Source organism: Neodiprion pinetum, chromosome 2, assembly GCF_021155775.2.
Source record: "Neodiprion pinetum isolate iyNeoPine1 chromosome 2, iyNeoPine1.2, whole genome shotgun sequence".
In the NCBI taxonomy this organism is placed as follows: domain Eukaryota; kingdom Metazoa; phylum Arthropoda; class Insecta; order Hymenoptera; family Diprionidae; genus Neodiprion; species Neodiprion pinetum.
This window is the reverse complement of record NC_060233.1, coordinates 15023340-15044304: the sequence shown is the minus strand read 5'-3', so window position 1 is coordinate 15044304 and position 20965 is coordinate 15023340. Positions and strand designations below refer to the sequence as shown.

The following is a 20965-nucleotide window of genomic DNA, read 5'->3' as shown; positions in this document are numbered from 1 at the left end:
ATAATATTTTCTGGCAAAGCCTCTAATTTAGAGAATATTTATGATTCCTTTCAGATTATTTCGAAACTTGGTTTTGGGAGTGAAGATTTTTTCGTAATCCTCATTATCGGAAGATGCTTGTTCTGTAAAGCGATTCAAGTTCGTTATCGAGACGGTGCGCGGAAAAATGTTTCTTACAAAACCTCACGAGTTGTGAATCATACTTTTCAGAAAAAAATTTTTTGCAGTTTTTTCCGACGGGGGTGACGACCAGAGACGAGTCTAAATTTTATGGAATACCCAAAACGTTTGTGGAAGATGTACAGAAAAAGAAGTTCCGAAAGGTTTTTACGTTGCAGAAGACTGACTGCAACTTTGAAGAAAAACGTTAAAACCGATAATTAACGCTGTTTCAAGGCAAAAGATCTACGTTTCCATATCAAGCAGAATTGGCATGTTTGACATTTTCAGCTTTGACAAATGTTGAAAATGATACTTATCGCTGTGTTGTGAGAAAAAAATCTATCCAATAACTCCGTGTTTGGTAGGATCACGGATGGTCGAAATTGTTTGTAAATGATTGTCGAAGATCTGTAGAAACATCGGCTGAAAGGTTTTGACATTGCAGAGGACTGGCTGGAACTTTGAGGACAAGTGTTGTAAAACGACAATCAACCCAGCACTCAATTATCACTCGATTATTCGTGGGTTGAAGTCTGAACAAGGCGAACTTCTCGTACTGCAGGTCGACAGGGAATTCACATCGTCTTTCCCTCAACACACCGTGTTGCACATTCGTCAACGGCGATCCGGAGAGCGTCATTAACGTTTTAACGAACTTAGTCGTTCGTGCATACATAGGGGAAGGTCGAGGGGTTTTCACGTGAACGCGATCTGGGGCTCGAATCACTTCCCTGCAGTCTCGTTGAACGTCTGCACCGGGACGGTGTAACACGCGAGGCAAACCTACCCAAGTACGAAAAAAGCCATCCCCCTGCAATGATAATTACTCGTTGGCGCTAATTAGCGGCGTCGACGAGAACGTGCTAAAGAGGCGTGTCGACGGCGAGAAAAGCTCCTTGTCGACGACGACGACGACGCGTGAGAGACGAGAGAGGGTTCTTTTACGGCATCATTTCCTTCCTTATTTTCCAATCTTCTTCATGTCTTCGCCTCTTTCCTGCATCGGTTCTTGTCACGGACAGCTTTGCCGCACCTATGAAACCTCAATGCGCATGGCTGCATTCGCCGTTTGCATCTTGCTAGGTACCGGAATTAATTCTGCAGCGTTAAACTTGTTCCAGATGTCCCGGTCCAATTGGATTATGAATAAACGTTGGTGCCTCGATGCCTCGGGAGCCATTACATACCTCGGTACATATGTACACCTAATTGATGATCATTTACGTGAAGGACACGGTACTGCAACAACGTCAACAAAGAATACTCCCGACTGACAACGGAGTGTGCCAAAGAATTGTCTCGCGTCTTTGATGATGAAAATTTACGCGATGACGATGGTCATCTTTGAATTTGAAAAAGGAAGCCGCAAATTCGTGACATGAAATTCACATTTACGCGGATCAGAGAAAAATATATGCTTTTTTAATAAAATTAATTTCTAGACCCATTTTTGTAGAAAATTTTCTCGTGGGAACGTAAAATTTTGTTGTTAATACCAAAATTAATGAAATAATTGTTTAAAAGTCGAAAAAAATATTTAATTGAATAATACTTATAAATACCAAATCTCGATTTTAATTTAGTCAATTTAATGAAATAATCATTTTTCATGGCATTATCAAAATGTTGAAAACCCTCTGGTAAATTCTACTAAATCTCTTAATACAATTTGCTAAATCTATTCAATAAAATTTACAAAATCGTGAGAGTTATTGATTGATTTCCGATCTCGAATAACATTTTACATCGTAAATCTACAAGATTTTTTTTTTGAAGTGGCAAAATACTTTCCGTAACGCGTTAAAAATCTTTTCTCGCGAGATAAGTAAGACGAGCAGTTATTAGGAGCTCCAGGCATCTGTCTAGCATAATCAGTAGAATTAAATCATTCGTGTTCTAATACCATTGAATCAGCCAGTCAATTCACAACGGCACATTTTTCTACCGTTGTTTAAAGTGGCACTTAATTCACGTAGCATAAATTACAATCAGACGATAATATTTTCAGCTACAACAATGAAACAATCATTTTTCAATCTTTACAAAATGATTTCACTGTGTATATTTGATTTCGCAATGGCAACGAAATCTATGGGATTGTGATGCCAAACCTTTTCTTAGACATTACTAAACCATTTTGTTTTCCGCGCATTATAAAATCAACTACACTTTGTGGTTGTGTGACAACAATGTTTGGTCCTGTATATTATCCCTGAAATTTCGTTTCCAGGATCAAATTTTAGTCAGTACAACATTTTTTTTTCGAATGTACAAGGAGATCAACAGGCTATTATAGCTTAAACCGAAAACTCAATTTCAAAAGTGTCCGGCAATTTCGGACATTCCTGTAGCCTTGCCGTGATCTGTATAGTTGCGGTTGTTGAATACAATCCGTGCGGAAAACCCACTGACACGATATATAGGACACGTTTTGTCGGCGACTCGGAAGAAAACGAAAAAAAAAAAAAAAAAACAAACAAACAACTTTTCACGGCCTAATGGTAAAAAAACTTGTCCTTCAATCGACACTTATTCGCTTCGTTGGTCTAACAAGGGATTCCAACACAAAGAGGGCGAAACCATCTCATGCATAAATTGGTATGGATTTTTTGTAAGTAAGTATTTACAAATTTTTTAGTATTAATTACATCCATGGAGAAAATTTTACCTTTCACTGTTGAAAAGATTATAGAAGATTATGGAATCATCATGATTATACATTCGAAGGTAAGTGGATCGTTGCTCTTTAAATACAATTAGGAAAAGTTTTCCGTGTAAGTATAACAAATTCGCATTTTAGTCACGCAACGTCTATTTTACAATTGGTTTCGAGAGTACATAATATTGCTGATAATGGTAACAACGGTAGAGAAAGAAAGAAAGAGAGAGAGAGAGAGAAAGAGAGTAAATGAAATACGTTCCTGGGGTTTATTCAGACCATGAGCGAAACGATTGACACATATAAACGGGGAATTTTTTTTTTTTTTTGTTTTACCTTTTATAGAAGTTAAGTCGATGGCCGATACAGATGGCACAAGAAGAATTCCAGCGTTGGTAACAGCGAGCAAAGTCGGCGTAGCCGACAAATGCGAAACCTTAGGACTCGTAATGCCCCGTTTTTGAACACTGTAGCTTTTGGCTCGCCTCCTGAAGAAGGGGGAGTCTAGGAAGGAATCGTCGTACTGTGGCATTTTTTTTTTTTTTCTCGTTCTTTCTATTATATATTCGTCGAAACTTTCACTTCCACCAACTAAAGTCTCACAGTTTGGTCGGCGAAATGACTCGAATCATCCCGTTTGCCACAAAGATACTGATTAATTTATAATTGTTTTTCCAAGGGGAATAATAATCACTACAGGACAAAGTTTACAGCGCTTAGCTGACGACAGATCCAAACTACTTGCCACCGTAAAATCCTCGCCGCAAAGTTTTATTTATAGATTATTATACGGCAATGCCACAGAGGATTATGGGACGGATCAGCCTTCCACGTAGCGTTGATGATAATTTCGTTAGAAACTTGAATTGGCCAAATTTTGACCGACGGCGTCGCGACGCCACGATTTATTGTGCCCAGCTGAGCCGGTCGCTGTTTCATCTTGTTACTTTCATTCTGCACACAAGAGTAAACATTAACAACGTGTAACGACGCGTTTTTAACAACTCCGGAAGAACGTGATCAGCGAGTTGTAAGTATACTCGACGACTGAATCGCGAGGAGCGATAAATTTTCGTCCGATCGTTTACCAGTCGGTCCTATATATATATATATATATATATATATATATATATATATATATATAAGAACTATAAGCGAAATGCAAAGCTTCGCAGCAGTAACGTAAGGTGAATTATTTGTAAGCCCCGATGACATCATGGACGGATAGTAATATCGCGGTATAATATAATAAGCAAGCATATACATCTAGATATTACGACAGAAGGAATAACCAAGAGACGCAAGGCTGCTGTGGCGGCGGATTTATTTTTGGGCGTAAGACGATGTGGACCAAAAAACACTGTGCAAGTTTCACTTTTAGCCCGACGAATAAATCCCCGCGATCGGTTAACGGTTCCGAGGGAATTTTTACACCCGTAGCAATACAAAACACGCCGGCAATATCTCGATGTAAAGAACAAACTATCGAACCATACAAGATGTTGTTTAATTAAAGACCGTTTCAACGTATTTTTTTTTCTGCGGGGACTAAAAGTGTCGGAGAATTAGAAAGTGAGAGAGTCGGAACACAGAGTTTTCGAAAACGTAAAAATCTGATCGACGGAAGTTCAAAATGCAGAAAATCGGCAGAAGAAAAGTCAAAATTTAGAAAGTCGAAGCATAAAAAACCAAAGTATAGAATTATCAAGAGTGAATAATAAGACTTAGTTTTCTATACTGGGACTTTTCTACATTTCGACATTCTACACATGAAAATTCGACAAAAATACGTTTCGGCATTTTTGAAAATATCATTACGTGTCTCTCCTATTTTCCAATCCTTCATCATGTTTCATATCCACGATTCTACACTTTGATTTCTACATATTGACTTTTCTATGTTTCAATTCCGTAAATTTCGGAATCCTATGATAGGAAACGTATACTTCCGCATCTCCAACAGTTCAATATTGTAACCCTTCTATTCTCTGATCATTCTGCATTTTTAGCCCTGACCATTTGTGCCTCAAAAAAATTTACCGTCAATCAGAGCACATGATGCAGACAGAAAAAAGACGTAGGGCTGACCTTCTTAGTCTGTCGTCCGTAAATAATTGCCGTGGTTGATACGAGGTCGCAACAACGATCGGATTCTGCTATCAGCGATCCGCAACGCTACTCCAAGCAGATATATATATATATATATAAAGTGTAAGTGAGCACGTTGTTATTTTCTCCCCTTTGGTAATCCGGTGCTATTTACAGAGAGGCGGAACTATTACGTTAAGAGTGGGGTGTACATAATTTTAAATGTTTAACAAAACTAAATAACGATGCCGGTAGTCAACAGATAAGAATGCAACTCTTTAAGCGCTTGACACACAAATTATACGGCTTATAGTTTGTACTGGGTCAAATGTCAATCCAACGAACGACTCTTTATACACGTCTACCCAACGTGGAAAAATATTTCTGCCAGTTATTTTTTTTTTTTTTTCTCAACCAATTTGTTATAGACTCTGATTATCTCTGCACCGAGGGAAATTTATAGTTATAGTCAACATACGGTCCTCTAAGATTTTTATGTTTCACCATTACAGTTCTGGGTACAAAAATGGAAATGAATTTCGTAGTTCAAGCCAGAAAATCTAATACGTGTTACTATTTTTTTTCATTGGGGAAACTTGTGCTATATTTTTTGTAACTGTGTATTGGTGGAGAAATAAAATGATGCTCAGGATTGACTTGACTGAAAAAAAAGGTTGCCGACGGAAGAAACAGATTGATTTTTGCAATGACCAGAATAACAATTGCTTGTATAATCACATCTTTTTTCAGTTGTAATAATATTTACAGCGTTATTGCTACGATAACAATTTCACAACACGTTTTTAATCACTACATAACAAGTAACAAGTATTTTTCCACAGGGTATATGCAATATGGCGGTGTGATTTTCTACGATCGTATTATTCTAAAAATACGCGATGCCCTTTTGAGAGGAAGGTCTGGAACCGGCCTACGGGTACCCTTAACACTCGAACGAATCCCGACGAGGCCAAAGATGTACCGAATAAAATGACGATACAGAGACTGATGGTATCACTTTGCCCTAAACTCGGAGAGGGAAGGGGAATCGGCGATCTCTGTTGTTACTGGAGCGAGAAATAAAACGAATTGCCGCGGAATTCTGAGAGGAACGAACACAAGTTCAGAATGCGGTTCGATTCTACAGAAATCAGTTCTACAGACTTGTCTCTGTAGAAATATTTTTTTACAGAGTATTTTTCTGTACAAGGGAATTCTGGATTCACATCGTAAATAATCCTGCTTGTAATATTCTACAGCAGAATTGTTCTACAGAATATTGTGTCACAGAATATTTTTCTACACAATATTTTTCTACAGATCGTGTTTGGCACAACTCAAATTAAGAGTAATCATCGAATCGTCAAAATTATACATTTAATTATAAATTTCGTATATTTTGATTTAATTTAATTCAATAGAATAATCATGCAAGATTATTTCTTATGCGAATCTCGAATTCCTTTCTGTAGAGAAATATTCTATCGAAAAATATTTTGTAGAACAATTTTCGTGTAGAATACATTGTGCAAGATTATTTCTGATGTAAATTTCGCATATAATACATTTCTGTAGAAAAATTCTCCATCAGAATAGGTTATGCAAGTTTATTTGTGACGTTAATTTCGAATTCATTTCTGTAGGAAAATATTTTGAAGGAAAAATATTTTTGTAGAGACGATTCTGTGGAACATTTGCCCTGTAGAAATGATTTCTGTAGATTCGAGCCTCCTCCCACGTTTAACACCAACGTCGTGTAACACGGGGTACACAAAGAACACAGGACAATGCTGAAGGTGTCACGTCGAGTGTCTTTTTTACTGTCCTGCAGTATTTCGAAACCGGGTTCGCGGTTTCCGGTGCCCACCGTCTAAGAGTTCTTCATCTCCGTCGTTCCGCAGGCAGACAAGCAACGGATTGTTTCTTCTCTTTTTCACCCGCGGTTGGTAAATGTGAGATGCTAGCTTGAAATCAAGACGAATCTCGCGCAAGAAAAGTATCACAGTCCCGTTGGCCACGCTCAGTATGTGTATGAATAGAAAGAAGCTTCCTATCATACGCGAGTAGCCTTGTACTTTGATTTTAGAACTCGTAAAGATTTGTACCAGCTCTTGCTCAACCTCGCGAGAAGGAGGAAAAACCGACCGAATATCGCAGCTATCAAGATAAATTTTTTTGGCAATTTTTTTGGATGTTTTCTAACCACGATTGTTCGGCGACTCAAGTTATGGTTAAAGTACTAAATTTAACCCTTAAGTTGCATACAGGGGTCAGAATGACCCCCACGACATCTTCACCGTGAATTCCATATGAAAAACGTACAAAATAATCTGATTTGATCCAAGTTAAATGATGATTCTTTTTCAAGAAATTCAAGTTCAATCCCTCAAATGAGTACCTTTTGTTCATCGTGCAGTATATCCATATTTTTTTATTAAATATCCATGTCTCGAGAGTTAGTCCGTCAATTTTCAGTTCAAAGTATTGAAAATTCAGTGAGTTATGATTTTTTGAGTAGAGCATTCCATTTTCCGGTATTTTGTTGTTTTAGGAATTTTTTTCCCTTACTCTAAATTTCATTTTGGTAAAGATAACGAATTTGCCTTGAAATATAGTAGTTAAAGAGTAATCCAGAATTTTCTGAAGTTGTTTAAATCGATATCTCCGTTTCTTCGCAATGATCTTCGAAACAACGAGAAATCAAATGAGATAACTCAAATTATTGCCGATTTTCAAAAACCACGTGATAGCGTGGAATAAATTGCACGGCGAGTGTTGGAAATCATTCTGTCTTGTGATGGACACCAAACGGTTTTTATTCATCAACATTCTGTTGACCTCTATATCTTCTAAAGTGATTTCCATTGGTTTCCAACAATTTATTGCGATTTCTTGCGATTCTACCGAATCCAGAAATCACTAAAAAACCGTCCAAAATGCTAGGAAATCAGTCAAATTACGTTGGAAATCAATGAAAATCGCAGAATAACGTAGAAATCAATAGAAATCGTTCTGAATCAATGTTAATTCATTCAAATCATTCATTTGATGTCCAAGCGAATGGTCCCTTGTGGTTGGGTTTTAAATATACCAACAAACTTAATCCATGCAACGCAATTGCGGCAAAAAATATCAATATCACTGATTTTGAGCACAATAAATGTGCGGATATAGAAAGTAAACAATCGGTCGAATTTATGCTTCTCCAAGGCGGAATACAGCGTTGACTTATTTGTAAATACGTAGTTTGTTTTTTTTTTATTCATCTGTACGCGACGGAAAGACAACGCTGTATATAATAATTCACATACACCACAAGCACTAGAGTAATTCCCGTCGCTTCGATGAATAATATCGACGTTCGAGAGGCGGTAAGCTTTGATCGTCAGCGTATAATCGAACCGCACAGCAGCTTTGACGTATCGGACGCGACACTGACCCGGTGATCCTTAGCCGGCATTTTAATACCCAAGATGGTAATTGAGGACAGTCGAATGGTCGTCAACACGCCGCGGTTTCCATCCGTACGTTTTTCAACTCTTGACCCAGTTCCCCGCACTTCCGTTCACATTTTCCGGGCACGTTATTTCGGGATTGTTTCGGCCAGAACACTGCCGGTTTATTTGTATCCCCTTGTTCGCCAGAGCTGACGAACGGTCCAACTGCGCCAACTGGCATCCGCACCGCGCCTGATCTAGTATTATGCAAAACTCGCGTTCCAGCTCGTTCGGCCCAACTCAATGTCACGCTTCGTTCGATCGACGAGGCACAATAAAAACCAGCTCTATTATTAGCCGCGTATTGAGACGGAGAAAAATCCACCGCTAGCCTTGCGCGTCAACGCGAGGTAGAAACACGCACGTGGTCAACGACCCACTGTAAGGTGCAAATTGGACGTGCAGTCGACGTTAGAAGAAGCAAATCGAGACCGACAGAAACTGATGTTAGGTGAATCAGCTGATCGGCGACCAACACCGTCGGCATCGAGAGGTGGACTAGCATCAACATCGCCAGCGTACGTCGCGACGAGCAGCGCCGTCCAGAGCATCGACGTCACTCTGGTCATCGTATCTGACTTTGGTCAGGAGTCTCTAGATGAGATTGCCTCGTCTATTTTGGCTGACCAAAGACAGGGAGAGAGACCGCGATGATGGTTGTACTCCTTGTCATCGAGTTGCCATTTTTTTCCACCGGTGTCAATACGCAGTAGCTTCGATAAAGGCTCTTACCGCTAATCTTCCACTGCTGTATCACAATGTCAAGGACTGGGGCAGACAGAACTCGGCCGCAGATCATTTAGCATCATTGGAGGATAATTTCTTTAATTAAGGAAGATGGGCTTTTTCGATTACCAAAACGACCGATAGAGCAGGTCTCGATTCATTAACCCCTTGGCAGTGTGGCGAAAATGAGATTTTCGTGCCACTTTTGTGTCAGAAACAAAATTTGATTGATTTATCCTACAATCACAGTATCGCAGTTTTTGAGATCGCTGAATTTGAATCTGAAATCAGATTTTGTAAATTTGCAATGGCGGATGCAAATTCGAAAAGTAATTGGATGTCGACAAAAGTTTGTATCTTCAGTTTTTATACTATTTTATACAACGCGAGCATGTTTTACGCGTTTTTTTCATGCGTGTTTTCTGTACACGAAGTACCCGTATCTATGCCGCTGGAGTGAGTCTGTGAATGCGCATGCGTTGTCACAAACAAATCTGACATTACGGAAGCTTAACCTCAATTTCGTGCTTCCTGAAAAAACGCGTAGCATAAATAAAAAATCGTGTGCAACAAGGAGGCAACAGTCTCACTATACGTATACTATTTTATATTATGTTGGATATTCGTTCTAATTAACTCAATGAAAACACACTTCAAATTGGTAACCGCCATGTTGGATCCGCCATTTCGAACTTAAGTAACCTGATTTCAGATTCAAATTCAGTGAATCTAAATACCGTAAGATACTTTCGTCGGAATCGAACTATTTTTCGAATTTGCATCCACCGCACTAAACCCCCCATTATGAATAATGGAAATCTGACTTCAGATCCAGATTCAACGAGTAAAAAAACTACGGCTTACCATACAAGAGTCAAATCGGTACAGTAAAAACATGTTTTTTTCAAATTCCCACATATGCGTCGTAACACAAAAGTAGCACGACTTCAGTCAAGGGATTAAAATGATCGAATGCCAGTGTGTAATACGATGTTGAAATTCGTGAAGTTAATGTGACGATGCATTTTTATGAAAACTCGTTATTTTCCCACTTTGAGGTTAGGTGTCTAAAATTCGGTAAGCCGTACCTTGCAGTGTGAAAAAGTTCAACTCGCACTAAGTTAATCTGAACTTGCAAAACAGTGATTTTTCAGCTAACGCGCTCGTAACGATAACCTCACTAACTAACTTCACCCTCGTGTCTTGTGCCGCTGATTACTTTGTAGACTAATGCTGATCGATTAATCGATTAATCGGCGGCTTCGATTAATCCGTTTTTCGATTAATTGGAAGAAGCATTAATCGAAGCTGCCGACTAATCGCACAGCACTAGTGTGTACACATCAATTACTTCCTGCAATTTTGAAAACCAGTTCGAAACCTGGTCAGCAGCCTACCGTCAGTGATGGAATAAACATTACCAGGTGCAGCAACGGTGACGTGTAGTGTCATCTCGAATGGCAGGAACGAATGACTTTTAAGCAGGTGTTCGTGCTGCACCGGAAATACGTGAATACATGAACAGAGATCCTGTAGCGCACCGTTAACTATCGTCGCGGAAAATCCAGTCGTCCGAGTTTCACAGCTACTATTCAACGTGTATAAACTGGTGAAAGACTGCTGGATTTTCGGCGCTGATAGTGCGGCAGACTATTTTTCCGTTATTTCTACTGGTATGATGGTAGAGAGATACGCGATTCGAACATTGGTCATAACTTTAGACGTGGTGTTTGAATGCGGGCTTTCAACGTGCGTCGAATATGTTATGAACGCTCTACCGGCTTCTGATTCTTCGATTTTTCGCTACCGCTACTAGCGAAGCTAATTAGCAAGGAACTATTTAAAGAATTTCATCCGGCGTGGTAGACGAGCGGAATAAATTATATGCAAGAACCATGATCATCCGGTGTACCTGAACCCAGTGAAGTCATTAGCTGAATTCAAAGTTTCGCATTCTTCTTCGGGAGTATAAACTCGTTGGAAGAACGATCCTTGAAATATTGCAGTTCTATCCCACGAGGTGTATGTACAATTTTTATTTACACATAGCGCGATAGCTACAGGTACATAGTTATACGGAGTCAGGTAAGCGGAAGTTGGAGCGCTGCTGGAGATGCAAATTTCACCGTGGCTTCGGCTGCAATTTCAGAGGGGAAACGCTCGTTATTGAAAAAAATGTCGATGCTCCGCACCGGCGCGCACTTTACGGAATAGCAATAACTTCTTCTCATCTTGAGTAATTAAAAGTCAGTTCAATTTGGATCTATGATACCGTTTGATGGAGATTATTCTCAACAAACATTTCCGACTTACCTGCAAATGAAAACATCAAGTATAATATACTCGGTCAGAGTTTTCCATCTTTTATACTTTCATAATTTCGATGCCGAGGGATCGCTATTATTCAGAGGATTAATTGTATCGAGTGTAGCTCAAATTGGGCAACGGCTAATCCTGTTGATCCTTTTTACGGATTATACTGTGCATGAAGTGGCGTTAAGGTCAAGTTAAGCCGAAGTGAAGAAAGTTGAGGAAGGAACCAAGTGCAAAGTCACGTAGTGGTATAAAGTCGCGTGTCTAATGGCATAAGCGCCAACTTACGACATTTTCCTGTTGAAAAAGGCGAGATGTCGTATATTTTTTTATAAAACCATGAAAATATGGTCAGAAACGTTGAAATTAAATAACCTCCTGGTGAAAATTGAAAAAATTATCTACTACGGTAGTTGCCTAACGGCGCAATTGCCAAGAATTATTACTGTTATTCCTATCATTCCTATAATTGACGATTTGGATAATCGACGTTCAGAAAATCTACACCGTAACTGTAAAATAACTTTGTCAGTTTTAATTCTTTGTGCGTTTCAATAGTCTTAAAGCGCTTTCAGAATTTAAAAAAAAATTAGTGGTTGCAGCTTTTCGGTTTTAGCTTCGAGAATTGTTTTGAAAGGTTTCTGCATTTTTTCAGATTTTGATTTATGTTTCGTTGGTTTTTAGAACGACTGCAAAAATATGGTGATTAGGATCTTCCGTTTGGATCTTTTTTTTTCACGTATACTTATGAAAAATATTGTATTTGCTTAACGTACGACGAGGCTGAAGTTAGTAACGTTAATGTATCGAAACGTTGAAACAAAAATTACTATTTTGCACCTTTAGAATACCTATAGAAGTTAAATTTACAAGATTCGAGTTCATTGACGCTGTATTGCCGGATGACTAAATTTCAAGTAATCCTAAAGTTGCAAAGGCACGACTTCTTCCAAAGGTGTCGTTACAAACTTCAGCTTCATAACATGTGACCTTTTCCCTTTATATTTTCAAACTCTTAATTTCGATTGAATTATAAGTTTTCACCATTTGCAAAGCGATCGATGAAAAAGAATTACACACTCTTTTGTTACTAAATTTACATTTTTTTGGTTACGACCTTATGCCATTAGATACGCGAAGTGTGCACGATAGGTGCAACCTACGTTACACAAATTGTATGTGCATGCCAAGAGTTGCTCGTTATTTTTTGCATACCAAGATCAAAGTTGTCCAGTCTTGAGTGTATAGCATGGAGAGGAAGTAACACATGCATATTCATGAATCCCATTGAAATGAACTTGAGGGCGAAGCCTGCACCAGCGGCCGAACGTCAAGTCGCAAATCAGCAAACAAAAGGAGCTGAAGCGAACGATAAGTAAAAAAGAAATCAAGATCCTCTAAAAATCGGGTAAAATTTTATTCAGACTTGTACCTTCAACAATCACGAACAAGAATGGTCGAAACAATGGTTCCCGGAATGGAATCGGTTGCGAAAAAGTTTCACAATATTTCGGTCCCAATTTCCGCAGTTCTCTTTCTTTATTTCCATCCTAACGCGTCCTCATATCCCATCCCAACGTTCGCAGTCTCTTTCTCCCTCTCTCTCGGTCTGTCTCTTGTTCGCTTTCGGTCCACCCTTCTTCCTTTCCCTTGCGGCATACAGGACCGCTATTTGCACAGCGGTGAAGAGCGAAGCGCACGACGGCGACGAGCGTACTATACAATTATTTCAATGAACTACCGAGATGGAGATGTAATGAGTTTGCCTTTCATAGGTCTCTCGTTCCGTCTTCTCGATGAGACGCGCAGCCCAGCGGTCTCCATTTTCACTGCGTACCCACATTCGCATCCTGCGGTTCATATCAGATGTGGAAAAATGACCTCCGTGCTCATTTATTCTTCTTTACACAACGCAAAAAACCCCAACATTTCTATAACTCGGCCGGGGTTTGGTAATGTGTCGTTAGCTGACGTACCGCAGAAAGAATGTTCGAACGATTCTTACGGCGTGTCGTACAACAGAATTACACATGGCAGCATATTTGACGGTGTGTTACACACTCTACAAGCAACGCCGACCGTCACACCGATTTAGATCCGCCAACGAATCAACTCGAATTAAGCACAATTCTGTCTAGAGAGGACGATGACGACTTGCTGACGAAGGTTGGATAAATCTTTAGGGTTCTGCTACCGAGGAGATTCACAGCTACAATGTAATTCAAAACTTGTTTTGAGTATATTAGGTACGCACAAATGATTCCTCGGAATTCTTCTCTCCGCAGCGTCGGCGATTGATTTTGTAATTAATACGACGAACTCATGTTTTAACCTGAATGTAAAATAGTGGGGTGAAGGTCCGATGGACAAGTTAGACACATGTGTATGAAACCTCTTCTCTAAATTAAACGAGCCTTCTATGGGCGGTGCCAGGGGGTTTCAGTTCATAATCAGACGCTCAATGTAAAGGAATGTAAAGGTCCACTATTCACTAATAAGTATTATTCGTTATATTACGAACTCGTGTGGGACTTATTTGGACCAAATGGGGGAGTAAGCTCTTAATGATTACCACACTTGCTTCAGTTACCGAAAGCATCTTCCTCCCTCCCTTCTGAGTTCGGCGATAAGATAGCGAAGAAAACAACAAACCACTAAATCGATTAGTCAAGAGACAAGAATTCGATCAGGAGCTTAACACATGCTGCCGTGTATAACGTGATATCCACGAGCAGCTGGAGCAGCGTCATCTGACATTTATAACATTTAGCAACGATCTATCTACGTACATACATCTATCTATGAATTGTTTTCACGCTACTTGATACATCCAACTGCAGTAACGAAGAAGATGGATGGAACAGAGTCGTCCACATCAACTTGTGTCTACATCAGTTTACTCAGTCGAGATAGACAAAACATTTTTCTTATTTCGCTCTTTCTATTGCATACATATGCATGTATCCTTCATATTCTGTTAACTCAGGAGTAAAATTTATACGTCTTTTCTTTGTTTTGCTTTCGTGGCAAGGAAGATAAGAACACAATTCTGCGGTACTACTTTCTTTGGTGATAACGGCTGTAGTAACGCGACTTTTTTATGTCATGACTGGTGAATCCGAGCAACAACTAAACAGCTGCAAATTCGATATCGGGTGTCAGTGGCGCGTGCTCACCGGATTACAACTACGCAGTGCGTAATAGTGTCGCGTTATTATTATAATTATTGTTATTATTGTCGATCGCGTTATTACCGTTAATGCCACACAGCTAGTGGGCTGGTCGCGACCCCAACTTAAAGCGAGAACGTACGTGGGGAGAGAACAAAGAGAGAAAACAAAGAGGGGAAGAGAGAGAAAGGGAGAGATCAATCATGGAGTAATTTGTAGGCGAACCTCAATCACATCCAGACATTAAAAACGTACTTTTCATCATGCAAACGTGGAGGTTTTTTATAACGACCAAATTCAAATAATCAACCCTTTCAGGACCAGCGAGTACTCAGAGTTGGGGCAGAGTAATTGCACGAGAACATGATCCTAATTGGGGGGGGGGGGGGGGGGGGGGTTTGAGCTGTTGAAGTTCCTGTTATACGAATCATAATTCGAAATTCTAAAATTCAATGCGGCGAATCCCTGATAAGATAGCCAATCGAAAATACAAAGATCTCACGTTGTTAAAACTCGGTTCCCAAAAGATAAGGCTAAAGTTAGTAATGTTATTGTAATGATTAACGTTTAACATCGTTATTTCACAATTGCAGGAATGTTTGAAATTCAGTAAATCATAATAAGGCAAAACTTGTTCATAGTTTGAAAACTTGACTACCTCAAAATCACTGTAAACTTGCATAATAGTAATTTTTTCCCCACAATGTTTTGTTACGTTAACGTTACTAACTTCAGACTCGTGTCAAAAGTTTTAACAGGGCTTACTAGCTTAAATACTAAGCGTAAGTAAGTGGAAATCTGACCGCGACATTTGAAAACTCGATTTATGGATGAACCTGATTTACAGCTCAGAGGATTGCGCCAAAATAGAGTGAATAAATGAGACTAAAGAGACTAAAAAAGGTGCAGACAAGATTGTGTAACAGTTTTATTATACAAACTAGACATCGGATACATTGCACTCGTTACACTATTTGTATCTATGACCCTGGTATTCATGGATGGATTGAACCTCCAGCAGCAAGATTATTTAGATCAATGAAGCTATAGCAACATTAACGTAACGAAACCTTAGGGCGGAAAAATTTCTATTTTGCAAGTTTGTAGTGACTTTGAAGTAGTCAAGTCTTCAAAATATGAACAAGGTTTTCCTGGTTATGATTTACTGCATTTCAGACATCCGTGCAATCGTGAAGTAACGATGTTCCAAAAGGTGGATCATTACAATAACGTTACGAACTTCAGCCTCCTTCAGATCACACATTTTCCACTCGAGACGGACGCCAATCTCGCGAGAATGAACGAGATGAACGAATAATTTACCGAGAGTGAGAAAGAGGAACGGAGGGGAAACACAATAAACTTTTGGGCAGGGCCTTGCGAGAGGCAGGAGGATGCAGCACGTGCCGTGAGCGGCGGCAAGGATCAATGAGAAAACGTTGTTTTGTATCCCGAGTCCTGCGACTATAACATGCTTCCTCGAAACGAAAACTCTACGGAGTTGAAGGCGAGCCTGATCCGCAAGGATCGGGAGGCGACGGCGAAGAACGATGATTGTAAGGACCTTGGCTCTTGATTGAATTCCGCGGGATCGGACGCGGCGGTAAAAATAAAAGACGATCGCGGTGAGAATTGGCGCGCGAGAATTTTCCCTCCGCATATGATTTTGACGTTTTGCATCCGGTCCCGGGATCGAGACGATTGCGGTAGCGCGACGTCACGCCGCGCGATTTAGATAAGCTTCGGAGGTCTCGATATTCGGATGAATATATATCGAGTGGCACTCGAGCAGCCGAGCGGCCGTGTGTGGTAAAATTCGATACCGATGATCCTTCGCCCTGTCAGAGGCGCGTCTACTTACCTCCATACTTTTCCGACTTTGGTGTGGAGGCCATGTTCGTCGTCTGCTTAACGCCGGCCGCTCACTATCTCACCATTTTCTCAAAGCGACGGTCACTGTTCGAACGACTCGACACTCGACTGTTTCACATAGATGCGGTTCAACCGATTCACACTCGCTTCTCTCCTCTACGTAAACTCGGCACCGCACCACTACTACATTTTCCCTTGTCAACCATCTTCGGCAGCGCGCTCAGTCCGACGATCGCCGCGACATCTGATCACGCTTTGGCCAAGCTGCGACGGACACTCCTCGGCAATTTAGGGAGACGTTTGTGCGTCTGACCTTTCCTTATTTGCCGCCGTTTACCAGACGCGTTTTGAACTTTCCGTCGGCAGTTTTCGCACCCAATATCGGCTCCCGGTTCGCGGTTTTTGTGTCCGTCGTTATTGGCACCATCGCGTGTATTTACGGCTCGAAACTTGCACGGATTTCGGATTATCGCGAGGTGACAGCGGCGCAGTTGGCCAAACCGAATCACTCGTGCGCTGGTACAGTCGGTGGGAAAAGTTTCCGATAATTTCAAAGTGTCAATAGTACACTCAACCCTGAAAACGTTGAAGCAGAGATGCGGACTGCGTGAAGTCGGCCGGACAATCGGAGACCGCGATATTCGAGACACCGTTCGAGAGGAAGAGGCTGAAACACAATGGGAAACTCAGGGCTGAAGCAGCAATACGACACTGCGAGTAAAACCGGTGTGTTGAACTTGTCTAACAAAAAACTTGACGAGTTTCCACAGGGATTGAAGGCGTTGGAATCCGTTCTTAGGATACTCGACCTTTCGGGAAATAAATTCGCCAAGCTGCCGAACGATATTGGCGACTTTAATTCGCTGAAGAATTTAAATGTCAGCCACAACAAACTTGGCACTTTGCCCGATGTGCTCGGGAGGCTTGGAAAGTTGGAAAACTTGAACGCTAGTTTCAATCAGATAAGAGTGCTGCCGACGTCGATGTCGAGGCTAACGATGCTGAAGCAGGTCAACCTCTCCGACAATCAAATAAACGAATTTCCGGGGGTCTTCAGCGGCCTGAAACACCTCGACGTCCTTGACCTTTCGAAAAACAAACTGACCGTCGTGCCGGACGAGGCTTCGGGGCTTCACGTAATCGAGCTGAACCTCAACCAGAACCAGATATCATCGATTTCCGAAAACCTCGCCGAATGTCCACGTCTCAAGACTCTTCGACTCGAGGAAAACTGCCTTCAACTCGCCTCGATTCCCGCTCGTATTCTTAGGGACTCCAAGGTCTCGACACTCGCGCTTGAGGGAAATTTATTCGCTATGAAAGACTTTGCTTCCTTGGAATTTTACGAGCAGTATATGGAAAGGTACACCGCTGTCAAGAAGAAAATGTTTTAATTCAACCAAGATGAAGTTAGCAACGTTACTGTAACGATGCATGTTTAGGAGAAGTCATCGTTATTTCGCGTTTTTAGGATCGTCTGAAATTATCAGGCTGAAGTTTGTAACGTTAATTTAATGATGTATCTTTGGAAAAAGTCGTTAATTCGCAACTCTAGGATTATTCAGAATTTCGTAAACTGTTAATACAGCATCGATAAACTCAGATTGTGTAAATTCAACTTCTTCGGATAGTCCAAAGGTACAAAATAGTAAATTCTGTTTCAACGTTTCGATACATTAACGTTACTAACTTCAGCCTCGTCTGAAATTTGGTTTTTCTGATGTTTCGTTACGCCAACCTTGCTAACTTCAGCCTCGTTTCCTTCAAGGAATTGAGTCAGTTCAATGCTGCAACGACGAATTGTCCAAACTTTCTGCATGAGAAATTGCGTAAGAAGAAAAAAAAAACACTGCTTAACAATTCTCTGGCGGTAACATTAACGCCAATGATGGTTAATATGAAAGGAACAAGATTCTCAATATGTGAAAGAAATGAATCTTAGCAACTTCAAATAGCAAAAGCCAAGTTATAACAGCAATTCGAGAAAATGCTTCATTTCAAATTTTCGAAGTTATTAAACTCTAGTGTTTCTTATGTGATTCGAATGTTTTCGGGATTCATTTGTTTACCACAGAGGTCTCCAGAAATCGCTGAAAAAAATTAATAAACAGTCAAATCCAACGCAGATGAAGATAGATTTTTGAAAGTACGTTACAACAGATGTTCGTCAACAATTAATATTCTCGCGGTCTAACTATGCTGAAATGTAAAATTTCTTGAACGTTTCTTGGGACAATTTGTAGGGATCCGGTCAGCGATCAAAATGAGCCCGAAAACGTAAAAAATCGGGCGAAAAATACTGGGGCCTAATCATTGATATCTTGTTGATATTTCAGCTAGTGTTATTCAAATTTGCTCAGAATCCTTTTTATTACATGATAAGGAAGTTGTATCCTTCGTGTTCGCTACTATTGGTGCAATTAACATCGCTGGAGATTAATTGTTTTTTTCTCTTTTCCTAACTTTGGAATCAAATTGTCCGGCTGATTTGTCGTCAAAGTTGTGATGATCTCATCATAGTAATTGATTTACCAATTCGCGCTTGAATATTAATAACGTTTCTGTAAGGGGTATAAAATGAAATATAGAATACGATAAAAACCAAAAAAATTGAGATTTCACGACGAAAAATACGTCAAGGAATCGAACACTTATTAGGATTACTCCCACGAGTTTATTTACCTTGTATATATTATAATGTGTATATTTTTACTTAATATTTTCTACATGTCGATTTTATTAATATATTATTACTGCATTGTCAATCCCAAATCCGATGCAGTTTCCTGTAATTGTTTTTTTCTGATTGCGTTTCTTCTTTGGGAAAAATTAATACCGGAATATTATTGATCGCAACATGGTTGTTGCATGCTGCACAGGCGATATTTCGTACAGTTCGATAAATTCCGAACACTCCTTGATCAATGAATCGCGTGTCAAGCACCTGGCGATTGTATTCTGCACGAAATATTCGATAGAATTTATATCTTGAATGTTGTCCATAATATTATCGTACAACTCAAATGCACAATATTCAACCTAGCTTACAGTATTAATAAACGATGCGCACTTTATTTTCCTAATGCAACGTATGTGTTTAATTTTTATTGATAGGCCGAAACTAACTACGTAGAAGAAAATCCCTTCTGAAAAACGAAAACGTTAATTGGAAATTACAAATGAGGTTGAAAGACGTCACGTCATTGTAACGATGCATTTTCAGAAAATCTCGAATTGTCTGAAATTCAGTAAATCATAATACACCGTTAACAATATTGCCATATACCCATATATCGCGAACTTAATTCCTTGAAAGTTACTCTGAAGTTGCAAAATAATAATCTTTCTTTCAACTTTTCATTGCTTTAACGTTACCTATACCTTCGACCTCGTTATTATATACGCTGCAAAATCCTTCATGTAGAAATGTGTATATGTATAAATAATGTATATATTTTATAAATAGCAGTGAACTTGGCGGATGCTCGTCACTGATTCATCGGCCGATACCTGATAGACATATTACGATTGTCACTAATAACGTTTTGAGACCATCGGTGTTGAGAGTCATTTCCTACGAATGCTTTTTATATCGTGTATATTATGAGATCAAAGCTTTGAAATATTTCCTCACGTATAATTTGTGTATATGTTTGTCTGCACGAAAGGTGAGAAATATGAGACACCATTGATATGCTTAGTTTATTGTATAAAATAAAATTGTACAACACGTATCTATAGCCGTAACAGTGAATTCACCAATAAAATGTAATATTTATTTTCTACGTCAATTCCTCAATCTTCATTCCCTTCTCATGTGCATACAGCTATTGAATCTTCCTAATATTTTCCGTTTGTCAACTGTATTATCCTCCTCTTAATAAATTCCGTTCCATTGTTGTTATATATTCAAATTAACAATGCAGCGAAATTTTTCATCGCTGAGCAGAAGAAAGGACAAGAATTAAGAACGGCGGAAGAAATCGGTGCAAAGATTTCAAAATGGCAAATCATTGAACGCAAACAATGCGTGAAAAGCGATTGAATCTCGGTGCATTATAATTTGCAAAAAAGATTACAGTTGTCGCGATACAGGAACGTGCGTCACGTAGTACACATAATGCACGTAATTCTTACGTCACATGTTGTGGCTTGGCGGTCCCGTGGCAGCAGCGAACATCGCGTATACGTAGGCATATAAATATTGCATTGCAAGTGCCCCGATTATTTTCCCCCTATTGTTCCTTAGGTCAGACATGAACGGCCAGTTGCCGATAGACATAATGATGCATGTAGAGTTCAGTGCGCGTGATCAATTCCCGACACGACTATAAAACCCGGGTGTCGGGTTATAGAATCAGGCGTGTGTGCAAGTGGGTATGAAGTTATTACGAATGCACCACCGGACCGCCGACGAAGTACGTGACGAAAATGACCGGCTTCTGGTCTTTCCCGATAGCGATGTAAATACAGCCGTA

The 20965-nt window shown here is 39.8% G+C and overlaps 2 protein-coding genes across 12 annotated transcripts in view; one reads left to right on the top strand and one right to left on the bottom strand.

Annotated features, from left to right (window-relative positions):
• Nucleotides 1-16790, bottom strand: part of C3G (C3G guanyl-nucleotide exchange factor) — a 50623-nt gene extending 33833 nt beyond the window's left edge. For 9 of the 11 annotated variants that reach the window (XM_046614632.2, XM_046614629.2, XM_046614633.2 and 6 more), the window contains exon 1: nucleotides 3158-3775. In XM_046614632.2, coding sequence (XP_046470588.1) covers nucleotides 3158-3353 — 196 coding nt within the window. In that variant the 5' untranslated portion in view covers nucleotides 3354-3775. Of the gene's footprint in view, nucleotides 1-3157; nucleotides 3776-8220; nucleotides 8905-16476 lie in introns of those variants that run through there. The other 2 variants (XM_069134002.1, XM_046614636.2) reach the window with 2 other exon arrangements.
• On the top strand, nucleotides 16740-20272 carry LOC124213357 (leucine-rich repeat-containing protein 57). The gene has a single exon (XM_046614643.2). It carries the CDS (start codon nucleotides 17165-17167, stop codon nucleotides 17879-17881), a length of 717 nt encoding a protein of 238 aa, XP_046470599.1. The 5' UTR covers nucleotides 16740-17164; the 3' UTR covers nucleotides 17882-20272.
• Nucleotides 20273-20965: the final 693 nt, after the last annotated feature.